Raw genomic sequence first — 15,828 nt, 5'->3', positions numbered from 1 at the left:
CTGTGGCAGGGTAGCCCAGGTTCAAGTTTTCCAACATTCCTTGGCTGACAGGCCTATCCACCCCATGTTGGGACTTAAGGAAGAGTAGATACGGGGATCCCAAGGCATGTTCAGCTTAAGGGAGTGTAGCATCGTCTCCTCTTCTGTTGGACTTGCCCCTTCTTCATTGATGGCCAAAGCTCAGGATGGGCTAGGCTGAGCTTTAGCTTCCTCACAGAAAGCTGGTTGCTGTGTGAAGAAGAAACCAAATGGGGGGGCCCCTTCTCAGGCAAGCCCACTTCCTTTCTCCTCCTTTGTAGAGTTTCTCCTCCACGTATCCGGTGTAGGCTAGGTCTAGGTCTTGCTTCCAAGTATCTCCCCAATTCTGCCTGAAATTCTACCCATTAGATATTTATATGGGGAGTCAAGGGAGTGGGGAGCAGGGGAAGGGGAGGATCAGTCATCGATATCTCGCTGTGAATTACTCAAATGTCTTTCCTGACACTTTGCAGATGTTCTAAGGTCACCGTAGCCTTGATCAATAGAAGAGAACAAGGTGACTTTGGGGCATAGGATGTTTCAGGGATGAACTACCATGGTGAGTAACTTGGGGCAGACCACAGGGTTTAAGGTGAGGTGGAGGAGCCCCATGAAACAGGAGAATGGGAAAGGAGGAGAAAAACAGTGGACAAGAGCATCAAAAACTAACTTGACTTGGAAAATTAACCAGGACTTCCTGGCTCCCCTCTGCCCTCCATCCCCAGGCCAAAAGGTCATTTCATTCTTACCAAGGGCCTATTTTTTTGTTCCGGCTAGTCCTGAGGTCATTTCTATTATCACGGAGCAAGCTCATTGAAACTGCCTCGCCATCATCCCCACACCTCAAAAATACATCTATACATATTGGGGGGAGGGGGGAGGAGGTGGAGTCAGGGACTTGGCATTACCTTGGTTTCACTTCCAGATCAGACTAGGACCTCCTAAGTGCTGGAAGATCCCAACTATGTTCTCTCTGACTTGAGAGAGAAGACTGTATGGATTGGGTAGCCAGTCATTTCTGCAAAGGTGGTCATGGCCTCCTTTTTTTTTGCCGTGTTCACTGACTGGCATCCAAAATATATTGGAAATTATTTCTACTTAGCATCATAGATCAAGAACTGGAAGGCCATCTATCCCAACTCTCTCATTTTAAAGATCGAGAAACTGAGGCCTAGAGAAGTTGAGTAATCTTCCCAAGGTCATATTTTCCTAAGATGGCAAAACTGATTTGAACCCAGGTCCTCTGACTTAAGATGCTACCCTTTTTTGTAAGGGGGAAGGCAGGGCAATTGGGGTTAAGTGACTTGCCCAAGGTCACACAGCTAGTAAGTGTGTCAAGTATCTGAGGCCGGATTTGAACTCAGGTCCTGCTGACCCCAGGGCCGAGATGCCACCCTTCTACTGTATCATGCTGCCTCCTTCTGGTTTTTTACTTAGGAATTTTAAAATTAAGTTTCATACTCAATTATTTAAAGTTGGATGGCTCTGGTTTCTTTCTCACCAAGTGCTTTCCTTACTCATAATAAATACTTAACGTTCTCTCTCTCTCTCTCTCTCTCTCTCTCTCTCTCTCTCTCTCTCTCTCTCTCTCTCTCAATCTTTCTTTCGATCTATCTTTGTATCTATCTATCTATCCATCTGTATCTCTGCCTTAGTCACTGAATTAGGCTTGGGAGAAGATGGAAGGATTGGAATTTAGGAGTAGGGGAAGACCAGAGACCTTCTTACACTTGAAAAGTGGGCAGGATGGGACTTAAGGAAAGGAAGTGAGGGGTTTACAAAACCCCCCACATACATTAGCTCATTTGATTCTCACAGCAACCTGTAGGCACTGCATGTAATATCGTCACATGCACACACAGCCATTCCAGGGTATGAGGCATTCCTGGAGCTGGCTAGTACATACCACATATTTAAGGGAGATGGACCAAGGCCAAAGGCAGAGCTACTTGGCCATTCTAGCCTTGGAGTTACTAAGGCCTGCCCAGAACCCCAGCCCATGCCATGTTCTCTTCCTGTCAATGTGCTCTTCTACCTTCCTGGGGCCCCGGGAATAGAGTCGTAAATGCGGAACCAGAAGGAACCTCAAAGGACCTCAGTTCCAACCCCCTCATTTTACAGATGAAGAAACAGAGTCCCCAAAAGATTTATGTCACTTACCAAGGTCACACAGGTACTAGGTTGCCACCTAGTAAACTAAGATTTGAACCCAAGTTCTAGGCTTCTGGATTTTCTGCCATTTTGATAAGATCTTCAAGGCTTTCACAGCCTCCCCAAACAGACCTTGCAGAGGGCACAATCCCATAGGAGCAGAAACTGGGTTTGAGCCCCTAAGACAATTTTGGGGTGACCCACAGCATCTCTCTGACCCAGAGCCTTAATCTCTCCACAGATCCATCCTCCAAATTTGATTGAAAGAACATCTACCGTTGCCAAGATTATCCCCCTCTTTAGGGTACATTGATGTCTCAGAATTAATGCTACCGATACATGTCTCAATACTGGTTATGGACTAGGAGAGGGGCCTGGGTAGGTGTCTATCAAGGCCTAATTCCATTCCATGGTGGTTAGTTTGTTCACCAAAAACTTACTGTCTTAGGATGAGATGCGAAACCAGCTGAGGAGCATCATAATGTATCTTAGGTGTCAAAACTAAGTTCTAATTGTTGATCTGCCAGTAAATTCCAGGGCTTGTATCTCTTTTGAGAGCCCTATATAAAAAATAAGGGCCCTGGTAGGTATCACTCCTTCCCTTAAATACCAAAGAATATTAGAGTTGGAAGATGCCTCAGGGACCATCTACAGTGGCCTCTCATTTAGCTGCCTTCAGTGTAGAAGTTCACCAAGTTCTTTGGGATCCTTAAGGAAACAGGTCAATAAATCCTGTCGTTGCTAAAAATGATAGGGAATAATTCATACCCTTAAAAAAATTGGCAGCAAACCCTGCTTTATTGATAGAGCCATCCGATACAAACTTCATCCACATCTTGTTGGAGCTGGATTTGATATCATCTGGTTTCTCATAGCCGCAGAAGTGACCGATCAACGCACTCTCTTCGGTGGCACCATCCCGAATTTCCAAGTAGTCATAGGCACAGCTGTCATGTCGTTCAATCTGAAAGAAGAGACATAAGAGAGAGTAGCAGGTGACCAACTAGAACCTTAATCTCCTTGGCCTGGGAATAGAGTTGTAACTAGGGTAGGGTGATCAGAGTTCTATCCAGCATACTGAAGGCACTAGGGGCATGCTGAAAGCTATACTCCAGGGGAGACCATTCCCTGGCTGGGCTTGGCTCTCCTGCCCTCTTCCCATCCGGGGTGTCATTCCAGTAATGACCTCTCAGGGTCTGCTGTGATCATTTAAAAAACTGACTTGAGTGTCCCCTGCCCCAGGTATATTTGGGCAGTTTCAGGTACAATAACTGTTAGTTATGGCTCTTCTAGAGAATTAGGATTTAATTGGGGGTGGAAGGAACACACCTTTCTCTGTTTTTGATTAAATCAAAGAAACATTATGAAATCCTAGGTCCATAACGTAGCTAACCATTCTGCTACATGCAGAGGCTATGGTTTCCCCAATCTGGAGACATTAGGCTAAACAAAATGATAAACAGGGAAAGAAAGATGCCCCACCTTTCATCAGTTCAAGAACCTCTCATACCAGTCATACCTATTCTGATCCTCCAATAATGTTCAAAAACAAGAGATTTCTGACAATTACAATACAAATCACACACACACACACACACACGTATGTGTATGCATAGATATATACACATATACATGCACTATATATACATACACACATCACATCTAGTCTGGATATGTCTTCTGCGTATACTAAATTCTTAATAAATGTCTGTTAAATGCACCAGTGAAATGTGCTTTACTTTTTTTGTCAAAAAGCTTTCAGAATGGCTCACCTCAAATGCCTGGAAAGTCAGTCCCACATGAAACCCCTCAGAAACAGTGATCTTCCAAACACATTCCTTAGACGGCCTGTAGTCATCCGGATAATTGGGAGACTGGATTTGGCCAGCATCTTTGTGAATTTCTCCTCCACATATAGCTTCAGAAACAGACAGCAAAGGTTGAGGAACATGCCCTTCCAAAAAGATCTGTAAGGGGACGGGGCTTTGGGCAATGCTCAGCATGCTGTTACCCACAAATAGGTGTTTAACACACCTGGACGGGCCCTAAAGACACCTGCGGCTGGCTCTGACAGTATCACACAGTAGCCAGTTGTCACCACTAGGTGGAGCATCTTGCAAACATATAGATTCATCATGGCAAGTGTGAATTCTTTACTATCAAGGAAAATGACCATGCGTGGTACGAGTTCAGCAACAATAATTTATCCTTTTAAAGAATAACTAAAACTAAGGATCAGCACGAATCGCAGAATTTTACAGACAGAAAATATAAATTCCAGTTCCTGCTCTTTCACAAATATAACCTCAGACAGTTCACATCATTTCCGGTCTCAGGTCCTCATCTGTCAAAAGTGGAAACTGGACTAGATATTAATAGTTAGTACTTACATGGCCCTTTAAAGTTTGTGAAGTGCTTTACAAATATTGTCTCATTTTATCCTCATAACAACCCTGGGGGAGTAGGTGCTATTATTATCACAGAGAAGGTCACCCAACCAATAAACTGTCTGAGGCCAGATTTGAACTCAGGAAGATGAGTCTTCTTGACTCCAGGCTCAGTTCTTTGTGCACTATGGAGTCCCCTAGCTGCCCCTGCCCCTCATCTTACGGGGGGGGGGGGGGGGGAACTTTTTTTTTTTACAAAAGAATAAAAGGGCAGTAGGAGGAAGGGGGGAGATTCAATGAGAGGAGGTTGAAGGAACTGAAGGTGTTAAGTCTGGAAAAGAGAAGCCGAGTAGGACAACACAAAAGGTTCTGAAGGCCTGTCATGTGGAAGATAAATTAGTTTTTTTGTACTTGGCACCAGGAGGGCAGATCTAGGAGAAATGTGTAGAAGTTGAAGAGAAGACAATTCAGGCTATAAGAAAATACAACCCTAACAATTGAAGCTTACCCAAAAGTAAAATGGGCCATTTTGGTATCCATGTCCCAAAAGTCTTGGTGCGGTTCTAAGCTTAAAACTGCACCAAGACTTTTGGGACATGGTGTATATTGAGTTTGTATGTTACTTTTATTATGAACTTAATATTCACAAAAAAACACAAACATTTCAAGATAGAGAGAACACAGAAGATGACATAAGTAAAGTTCACTAGAAGTTGTTAAATGGAGGCTGAATGGTCGACCACTTGTTGGGTGTGTTGGTTCAGGTAGGCATTGGACCAAGTTCCCTTCTGTCTCTGAGATTCCATAATACTGTGAGATTCCTGGGCCACAGTCACAGATTTAGAGGCAAGGTAACTTTATTTGTTCCCTGCCAGTTCCCTGTCCCTAACAGCATGTGTGTTGGGTTTAAATGATTTTCTCTAAAATGAGTGGAATTGGGGCTCAGTATATTGGTTTATGTGGGAATAAAGGCCTGTCCTGTGGAGAGAAGACTGGCCTGCGCTGCTTCCAGGACACAGGAGACAGACTTAGGAGGGGCCTCAGGAGGCAGTGTTTACACCAACGGCACTGGCATCCCTAAGTCCCACCTCCACACCCTCAATGGCTCCCAGCTGTAGCTACACATACTTGGAGGCTGGGAGGAAGGTGTGTGGTTCAAGAGTGGGGTCACTGGTTGATATGTAAAAGAAGGGAAATCACACAACTCTCCCATGGTCTGGGATACCACAGACCTTCATAAACAGCAAAGAAACCTTTGCCCAGGATGTTGCTGCTGCTTCGGAACTCAACCCAAAGGCGACTGTCTGTGGAGATGAGAGGTTCTGGCACTTTGTCACCACAAAATCTACCTGAAAGGCAAAAGGACACCTTCAGTACAGTGGGAAAAGTCCTGGACTTGGAACCAGAGGATCTGGGCCACTTATAACTACATGACCTTGGACAAGTCACTCACTTCCAATCTTGGGGTCTCCGCTTCCTCATCTATAAAATGAGTTAGACCATGTGACCTTCAAACTCTAAATCTCTAATCTTAAGGTCAGCATAGGTAGGTCTAGCCACACCATCCTCTACTCAAACTCCAGTGACTCCCTATTACCTTCAGGATCATGTTCTTTATTTGACATTTAAAACTTCACAACCCTGCCCCTTCCTACCTTTTCGGGATTCTTTTACTTTTACACCCTTCCACATGGCCCAGCTATTTTGGTCTACTGACTCCTCCTCACCTGTGACAACCCGTCTCCCAACGATGGAATCCTGTTCCTCCTCACCTCTTCTTCTTAAGATCCCTGGCTTACTTCAAGACTTAATCCAAATCATACCTTATGAAGGAGGTCTTTTATGGTCTGCCCAGCTACAAAAGCCTTACTTTCTGAGGTTACCTTCCATTTACTCCATATGTGTCTTGTATCTAGCTATTTATTTCTATGTTATGTGTGCCATTAGAATGTAAGCCCCTTGCAAATGGGATTATTTTTGCCTTTCTCTGCATCCCAACCACTTGGCACAGTTCCTGGTAACTAGTAAGCCCTTATTATGTTTGTTGATTGGTGGACTGATCAATTACCTAGGACCTATAGTGAGAGAATCAATGAACTTGTTAAAATTATGCCTCATTTTTTTGCAACATAGCTAATACGGAAACATGCTTGCATGACTTCATGTGTATATAATGAGTATCATATTGCTTGCCGTCTTTACAGGTTGGGGAGGCGATGAAGGGAGGGAAAGAGTTGGGAACTCAAAATTTTAAATGAATGTTAAAATAAATAAATAAATAAATTTTGAAAAATATGTCTCACTGCATCAGAAGCCTAGTCCTGAGCCTGGGAGTGTGTGACAAGAGCTTCTGAGCAGCAAACCCCTGATTTCCTCAACGCAGGACACTTCCCAATGAGAAATCTCCTCTGCTGATAGAAAATCAACAAGTGTTCCACAACTTGTAGCATTAGAGGACTGTTTGTGGCACTAAGAGGTGATCTGGTCAAGTTCACAGAGCCAGCTAGAATTGTGATATGATTATAGTTCATTCTGATTCTAAGGAAATGGTGTGACATGGTGGCCAAACATATAGCTCCTTCAATTTTGGGTGCCATTAAAGCAAGGCTTCAGGTTCAGGATTTGGGAAGTATACTGTCTCTATGTCCTGGTCAGACCACATCTGAATCTGTTATGAAATTCTGGATGCCAAATTTTAGGGCTCTGGCTACTACACCACAACCAGTCTCTCACTTTGCCTATCATAGACAATTGATAAATGCCTATTTTACTGAAATTCTCTGTTAGGTTATACTACCCAAGGATAAAGGACAGAGATGGGACTAACCCACACACTGTTCCCCTTCTGTATAGCTAATTATTTAAGCATTTGTCCTTTCAGCTCCCCAAATATGGCTCCTTAAAATTCTAACTCATTGCTTTTAATTTTGCCTTCTAGGTCTAGGATCAAGCAGAACAAGTCTGGTCCTCTTTATACATAACAACCTTTCAAATACTTTAAGGCAGCACTGGCCCCTGAGTCATCTCTTTCCTAGGCAAAACAGCCCCAGTTTCTTGAATGGATCCTTTCATGGAATGAACTCAAAGTTCATTGCCAACCCATTTGCTTTACTCCAGACGTCTTCCAGTTTATCAATGTCTATCCTAAAATTCGGCATCCAGAACCTAATATCAGACTCAGATGTGGTCTGACCAGGACATAGAAACAGTATACTTCCCAAGTTCTGAACCTGCGGCCTTGCTTTAATGGCACCCAAGATTGAAGGAGCTATATGTTTGGCCACCATGTCGCACCACTGATTCATATATAGCTTACAATCCACTAAAAATCCAGATCTTTTCCAAACTGCTCTCTTGCTACCCCCTTCCCCAATCTGTACTTAACCACATCTCTACCCCGACCCCTACCCAGTACCTCCCAAGGTCTCCTACTGCATCCAGAGCCATCTCCAGTCATCCTGATCTATATCTTGCCACTGGACCCAGATGGCTCCAGAGGAAAAAGTGAGGCTGATGACTTTGCACAGCTCTCCCTCACTTAAATGCAATTCATTTGCAAGTCATGGCATCATCTTCCTGATGTCATGGTCTTCTTCAAGAATGAAGGACAAATAACAACCTCTGTGACTAAAAATAGGAGTTGGCCCACTGGGGACCCAACTGGAACTGGCCAGTTGGGTAACACAGGTCCTTCTGTACTTCCTTCCTTCCCTCCTTCCTTCCTTCCTTCCTTCCTTTCTTCCTTCCTTCCTTCCTTCCTTCCTTCCTTCCTTCCTTCCTTCCTTCCTTCCTCCCTCCCTCCCTCCCTTCCTTCTTCCTTCCCTCCCTGTTGCTGCTACTTAGAATCTCTAGTTTCCTTCCAAGCTCACCTCAAATGCCTCTCCTACATGTAGGAGGCCTTTCCCACACCCTAGCTGCTACTGCCTCAACTCCACCCTCAAATTATCCTGTATTTATTTTGTGCATATTGACATGTGTATGTGTAATATATGTATGTATATATGTGTATACCATTAGAATGTAAGCTCCTTCTGGGCAGGGACTTTCATTTTTCATATATCCCTAACACTTAGCTCGTTGGTCAATTGATCCTCATTTTATAGATGAAGAAACTTCTAGGAGAAATAAAATGACTTGACTTTGATTACAAAGCTAAGTGTTGGAGCTGGGATATTACAAAAAATAATATTTATACAGCATTTTACCTACATTAATTTATTTAATTCTCACAACCACCCTGTGATTACTTGCAGGGAGATGATTTTCACATAGACCTAAGTTAAAAAGGACCTGTAACCTACACCATTGAAGGTAATCTTTTGACACATGGATGAAATCTCAGCTCCTTAAAAAGAACGGACGTGGGGCAGCTAGGTGGTACAGTGGATGGAGCACAGACCCTGGAATCAGGAGGACTTGAGTTCAAATCTTTGCTCAGACACATGACACTTACTCGCTGTGTGACCCTGGGTAAGTCATCTACTCTCTCTGGGTCTCGATTTCCTCATCTAAAAATGGCTATGATAATAACAACTACCTCCTAGGTTTGTAAAAAAATAAAATGAGATAGTATTTGTAAAGCTCTTTGCAAACTTTAAAGTGCTATATAAATGCCACCACCATCATCATTTTCATCACCATCATTATTTATTTTCTCAACTAGACCCTTTTCTTATTTACTTAGGAAAAAAGTCACTCCCGTAGCATATCAATTTGGGCTTTTACTATTACCATCTGTTCAGTTTGATTCAAAATGAATCCTCTTGGTAGTTGCTCCAGCCAAATGTTCTGGAAAACAATTTGGAATCATACAAGAAGAGTCACCAATTTTTTCATCCATACCCTTTAACCCAGAAATCATACTGCTGGCTCATATTCCATGAAGGTTAGAAATGGAAAGCAAGCTCGTCTATGCCAAACTATTCACAGTAGCCCTTTTAATGGTAGCAAAGAGCTGGAGCCTGAGTGGGTGTGCATTGACTAGAGTATGGCAGAACTGGCAGATGAACACAAAGGATGACCACTGGGCAGTGAGGAAGAAGAGGGGGAATTCCAAGGAACATGGGAAAGTCTGTGTATGTACAGTACGCATGGTATGAGTACAGCCATGTAAATGAATAGTTTACTAAAAGGAGGCCAAATCCTAAGGAACTAAAAAACAGCAGAGAAGCCAGAGACTAACAAGGCAGATACTCTCAGACATACTCATTGTGTTAGTTATTTTTCTTAGGTACAGGGAGGGTTTGGTTTTAGATCGAGGGTGGAGAGGACGGTATGTCCAGAAATGACTACAACATAAAAAAAAAAGGCAGCATCAAAAAAAACCCAAACAACAACATTAAAATAAGAGATAGTGTGATGTGCTGGATAGAAGGCTGAACTCAGAGCCAGTCAGAGCTGGGTTCAAGCAGGGCCTCTGACACATACTGGCTGTTTGACCCTGAGGTCGGGCACTGCAGCCAACTCTCTAAACATTTAAGTCCCTGGGCAGTTGCCCATCTACCTTTGGTATAGAGAATTCCCTTCTGAGAGTTTGTTACATCAGTAAAATCACATGTCTGCTTCAAAACATGCACATTTTTAGAAAAAAATAAAGTAAATCATAAAGAATTCTCTGAGTGAGCTTTCCCTCCCCTCCAAGGTTTTACCCATTGTCTAGGCGGCAAATGGATTTCCTTTTGTCCTATTTCAAGGGAGCCTTCTATTTGAGGGGGCTGGTATCTGGGCCAGGAGGGCCAGGCAGTGTAAGTCAGTAACAGAAGAAGCTCAGGCTGAAGCCTCAGCCAGCAATAAACAGAATTCTGCAGCCAAGGGTGGGGAATAGATTACCAGAAGCTAATGGTGGCAGCTTGGGCAGGACCCAAAGCCATAGCTGGTTTGTTTTTGTTTGTTTTGAAGGGGAAGGACATAGGGATCAAACTGTGAGACAAGGCCTCGGCAATCAGAGTATCAAGCCAAAGTCTGGGTCAATAGGACAGGAATGAATAAAGGAAAGGTTCTGGAGTGCCAAAGTAGGAGCCTCAGGGACCAGGGCACCTGGAAGCATCTCTCCGGGCAGAGCTGCCTCCTGAATGCTCCCAATACCCATTTGGCCATGCCCTTTAAGGTCTTTAAAGAGACTCAAGAGGGCTGAGCTCAGACACAAAGGGTTTGTATCCTGAACTGGAGGAAAGTGCCCCTCTGATGAGTAAGCCTGGAGCCCACCCAGCAAACAGATCTTGATGTCCAACTATGGCGGCCTCCTCTCCCTAGAGCTTGTGAGAACTACAGCCCTTGTGATACTAAGGCCACATTCAGGCCGGCTGTGTTCACTTTCAAGTCCTCCACAGAGATATGGAGCTGGAAGGAACCTTAGCTAGAGGTCATCTACTCTAAATCCTTCATTTTATAGATGAAGAAACAGAGGACCAGAGAAGGGAGGTGACTTGCTAAAGATCACATGGTTCATAAACAGCAGAGTCTAGACTGAATCCAGGTCCTCTGACTCCAAATCCACTTTAATGGTCCATCCATGTCCACCCATGAATAGGGTGTGGCCAGGGAACCACTGGCTTGGCAGTCAGAAGATATGGGTTCAAATTCTAACTCTGTCAGTGGAAAGAACATTGAATCTGGATTCCAAGGATCTAGGTTCAAATCCTGTCTGGGATACTTATTATTCATATGGTCTTGGGCAAGTTACAACCACCTTAGTTTCCTAGTCTGTAAAATGAGGAAACTGGCTTAAATGGAGGACCCTTTCAACTCTAGATCTAGGATCCTGTGATTTACTTGCTGAGTAACTTCAGATGAATCACTTTCCCTCTTGGGCTCTCAGCTTCTCATTTGCAAAATTGGAGTAGATGAGCTCTATCTAACAGTCAACAATTCTTGTTAGTCTTGTGATCCAAATGGATAGGTCTCAAATTGTTGCTGTTTGGTCGTTTTCAGTCATGTCCAACTCTTTGTGACCCCATTTGGGGTTTTCTTGGCAAAGATGTTGGAGTGGTTTGCCATTTCTTCCTTCAGCTCATTTCGTAGATGAGTAAAGTGAGGTAAACAAGGTTAAGTGACTTGCCCAGGGTCACACAGCTTGTAAGTGTCTGAAGCCAGATTTGAACTCATGAAGGTGAGCCTTCTCCTGACTCCAGGCTCAGTGATCTATCCACTGCACCACCTAGCTGCCCCAGACATCAAATAAAGGAGGAAAATAAAAGAAGACCAGCATACCTATGGACTGGTAGCAAAAATGTCAGGAAAAAAATTCCCACAAAATAGAGCAAAAGTAAGGGTTTGGGGGAGTTTATTTGGGGGGGGTTGTTGATGAATTCATATGACAGACCTAAGTGGGTCCATTTGGATGACAAGATGGAGTTCCTTTTGGCATTAGATATCACTCACCCTCACTTTGCCAGTTTGCCTCAGACACAGAAAAATCTCTCTTCCAAGGGGGTACCAGGAAGGTGACTTAACAGAATTCTGGGAAATACTCTACACACACACACACACACACACATACATACACACACATCCCTTCAAGTCTTACTGTTTCTATATTAACCTCCTTCTACTTCTTTACCATTTCTGACCATCTTCAGCCTTTTGTGCTTGTCATTAAATTTGTCATTAAATCAGATGAGGCCCCTAATGGAAAGCCAATCATAGGATAACCATTCTCTAATAGGTTCTTTGGAATGACCAGTTAGCATCAATTGCTTTTTTTTAATAGAAACATTACCAGGACAGAAATATATTTCCTACTGTGAAAGGACAAAATGTAGTTAGTCATTCAATAAGTAATAAAAGGAATTAAAGAAAGGTAGAAAATGTTTGGAGTATGCAACATACCATAGTCTTATCAGATTATAGATATGGATGTGAAATGACTTCAGAAAAACCTCTTTAAACTCAGCTTAGCTTATGATTTCCAGGATGACTTCTTTAGCTCCTCCCCCACTACCTTCTATGTAGTATCCAAGGGAGAATTTGAATTCAGTTCTTCTTGACCCCAAGTCCGTTGCTCTGTCCACTCAGTCACCTAGCAGCAAAGAAATTGCAGGCATAGTACCTGCCCTGTGACAGTTTATAAAATGCATGGGAAACAAGAGAAATAGAGGTATCCACTGCCTGATGTTAACTGGGCCTGGGAAAACCTGTCACTAGGCAAAATAATATTACAAGAGACAATTAATAGTCCTCCATGCCAAAAAAGATCAAAGAAAGAAGATAAGGATTCATATGCACAAAAATTTTTATAACAGCTCTTTTGTAGTAGCAAAGAAATAGAAACTAAAAGAATGGCCATTAATTGGAGATGGGCTGAACAAACGATGATATATGAATGTGATGGGATATCATTGTACTGTAAGAAATGATGAAAGGGATGGGTTCAGAGAAACCTGGGAAGACTTGAATGAACTGATGCAAAGTGAAGTGAGTAGAGCCAAGAGAACAATTTATACAGTAACAACAACAATATAAAGACAAACAAATTTGAAAGACTTAAGAACTCTGATTAATACAGTGATGAACCATAATTCTGAAGGACCAAAGATGACACACTACTCATCCTCTTGACAGAAAGGTGAGGGACTCAAAATGCAGAATGAGACATTTTAGGGGGAATTTCTTTTGCTTAGACAAGCATATTTGTTACAAGGACTTTGTTTTCCTTTTTTTCTAATGGGGGGAGTTAGGAGGGAGAGAAAATAAAAGCTTATTAACTGAAAAATTAACAGTTTTTAAAAGAAAATAATTCATGCTGAACTGACATAGCTCTTTCATGTAGTTTCCCATTTTACAGAACAGGAAACAGAAGTGCCCAGGAAAGGGTGAAATACCATGTCCAAAATCAAAAAGCAAGTCCAAAATCAAAAAGCAAGACAGATAGGAGAACAGCCAGGATTAGATAAATTCTCCGTCTGCTCCGTTCACTCTGTTGGGATTTTCCTCATTTGTGAGGCTGTCCCCAAACCAAGGATGTGACTCATTCTTTGGCTTGGGCCTGGTGTCCCTTAGTGAAAACACTGAAAGTTTTCCTAGCTACCTCTGAGTCTCCTTTTCCAAACCAGGGTAATGATATGGGAAGGAATTTAACCAGGGCAAAGGGTCTCATGACCAAATGGAGCATTTCTAGACCTCTGGTTGATCCCAAGAAGGAGCCCATGAAGGATGCAGAGAAGAGGGAATACAGATGAGGAAGTGACAAGCGGATTCTGCTGTGTGTGATAAAGGGTTCATTCATAAAAAGTTATGCCCCATTGATGGCTGGATTTTCACACACTTCCCTGGGAAAATATGCAAAGCACAGTTTTTTACAAGAGGCATACTTTTCCCAATCCTCCCTAATCCTCTCTCCCTCCAGCAAAACAGCATCAGCCTGACTCCTCCCAGAAGATTTCATGGCTCTGACCTACCCCACCCCCCCCACCCCCAACCCTCCCAGAGGTCATCTCCCCTCCCCTTGCTCACCCACTGTACTTGTTCCAAATACAAAGGTTCATAAACAACAGCATTTGGAAGCCTCAGAGTAGGCCAGATCTTAAGCAAACTAGAGATTTTACAAGTGAAACCTGATGGCCAAAGGCTTGGGGCCAGGCCTCACTCATCCACACACTCACATGCACCCTGCCACTAGCAGCTGGTAAAAGCAAGGGCCAAAATGAATCAAGAGAAGGCCAGATCTATTCGGTCCATGCAGTTTGGCCAGGAAAGCCAGGATCTGCAGGGAGAGGGAATTTGTATTTCTTTCAAGGGGTGGAGGAAACCACAGAAACAGCATAATATCCAGGAATAAGGAAAGGATAATCCCACTGTACTCTGCCCTGCTCCAACACATCTAGAGGATTATGTTCAATTAGCGGGTATCATTTTTTAGGAAGGACATTGACCAGCTGGAGATGGTCCATAGGAGGGTAATGGTGAAGAGGCCCAAGTTTATGCCATATGAGGATCTGTTGAAGGAATTGGGATTGTTTAGGCAAGAGTAGAGAAAGCTTGGGATGGGGGTGAGGGGAGGAGTTGGGGAGGGACCTGGAAGTGATAGCCGTTTTCAAGTTTTTGAAGGTCTGTCATGTGGAGGAGGAAAAGTCTTAATTGTCCAAGAAGACAGAATTAGGAGTATGGACTAGAAATGTCTAAAGGGCAAATTTAGGTTTGATGTAACGAAGGACTCTAACAATACAGCTGCCCCAAAGCAGAATGAGCTCTCTCTGGGGATCATGAGTTTCTCTTTGCTTAAGATCTTTAAGCACAGGCTAGATGAACAGTTGTTAGAGATGATATAGTTCAGATCCCTCCTTCTACAAGACATCTTTCCCAGCTCCTCTCCCTTAGGGTCTTCTTCCTGGGATTACATTCCATTTTTTTGGTGTATCTTTTATATGTGGATAATTATTTGCACGTTGTCTCCCCAATATAATGTCAGCTCCTTAACTGCAGGGGCTGTGCTTAGCTTTTCTTTGGGGATACAAAGATTAGCATATAGCAAGACTTCAATTAATGTTCACTGATTGACTTAATTGAGTGATCTTTATTTATAGAGGAAATCCTTCTTTTTCAGAAACAAGTTGGAATACATGGCCTCTAGGCTCCTTCCCAACACTGAGATTCCCTGATTCCAATTTTGTGCATTTTCTTCTCTTGTGGCCCTGCTTTGTAGCACAGTCACTTGACCCCTTTCGGCTCTCCCTTTGTCCCTCCAACCACAATTCATAAGACCCTCAACATTCCGAGGCTCAGGCATCATCTCTACCCATAACCAGGGATCATAGATTTAGACCTGTAATATACTTTAGAGGTCATCTGGTATAACCTCCTCATTTTACAGATGAGGATACAAAGGCAGTAAGTGGTTAAAAAAAAAATTGAAACCAAGGCCTAGCTCCAAATTGTACTGTATCAGGCTTACTGTATTGTATTAAACTTCCTCCTAATGTTTCCTTTAAATCCTTCCCATGTAGCTTCTGTGAATCAAAGCTGAAGATTCCCCCGGAGTCACCTGGGACTTATCAGGAGGCATCTCAGCCCCATATAGTCACCAAGCACTGTCATTTGAATCATTTTTAGCTCAATAAAATATGCAGCATGACTTAAAATAATCTAAGCAAGGAAAAGCTTCTGTAGACTGAATAAATATCTCACATAGATCAGTAATATTATTTTTCCCAAATATATATAATGCTATCATGATGAGCATTTTAAAATATTAAGGGGGGGAGGGTGGGTGGGAAGGGAAGAGGGGAGAGAATTTGGAACTCAAAGTTTTAAAAACAGATGTTCAAAAACAAAAAAA

The 15,828-nt window shown here is 42.9% G+C and overlaps 1 protein-coding gene across 1 annotated transcript in view; it reads right to left on the bottom strand.

The window, feature by feature from the left end:
- Nucleotides 1-15,828, bottom strand: part of TLL2 (tolloid like 2) — a 162,433-nt gene that overhangs the window by 30,526 nt on the left and 116,079 nt on the right. The window contains exons 11-13 of the mRNA XM_036735783.1: nt 5,789-5,905; nt 3,942-4,087; nt 2,938-3,133 (exon numbers count right to left, since the gene is read on the bottom strand). Of these exons, the coding sequence (XP_036591678.1) occupies nt 2,938-3,133; nt 3,942-4,087; nt 5,789-5,905 (459 nt within the window). The remainder of the gene's footprint in view (nt 1-2,937; nt 3,134-3,941; nt 4,088-5,788; nt 5,906-15,828) is intronic.

Source organism: Trichosurus vulpecula, chromosome 8, assembly GCF_011100635.1.
Source record: "Trichosurus vulpecula isolate mTriVul1 chromosome 8, mTriVul1.pri, whole genome shotgun sequence".
Lineage (NCBI taxonomy): Eukaryota > Metazoa > Chordata > Mammalia > Diprotodontia > Phalangeridae > Trichosurus > Trichosurus vulpecula.
This window is presented reverse-complemented; position numbering and strand designations above follow the sequence as displayed.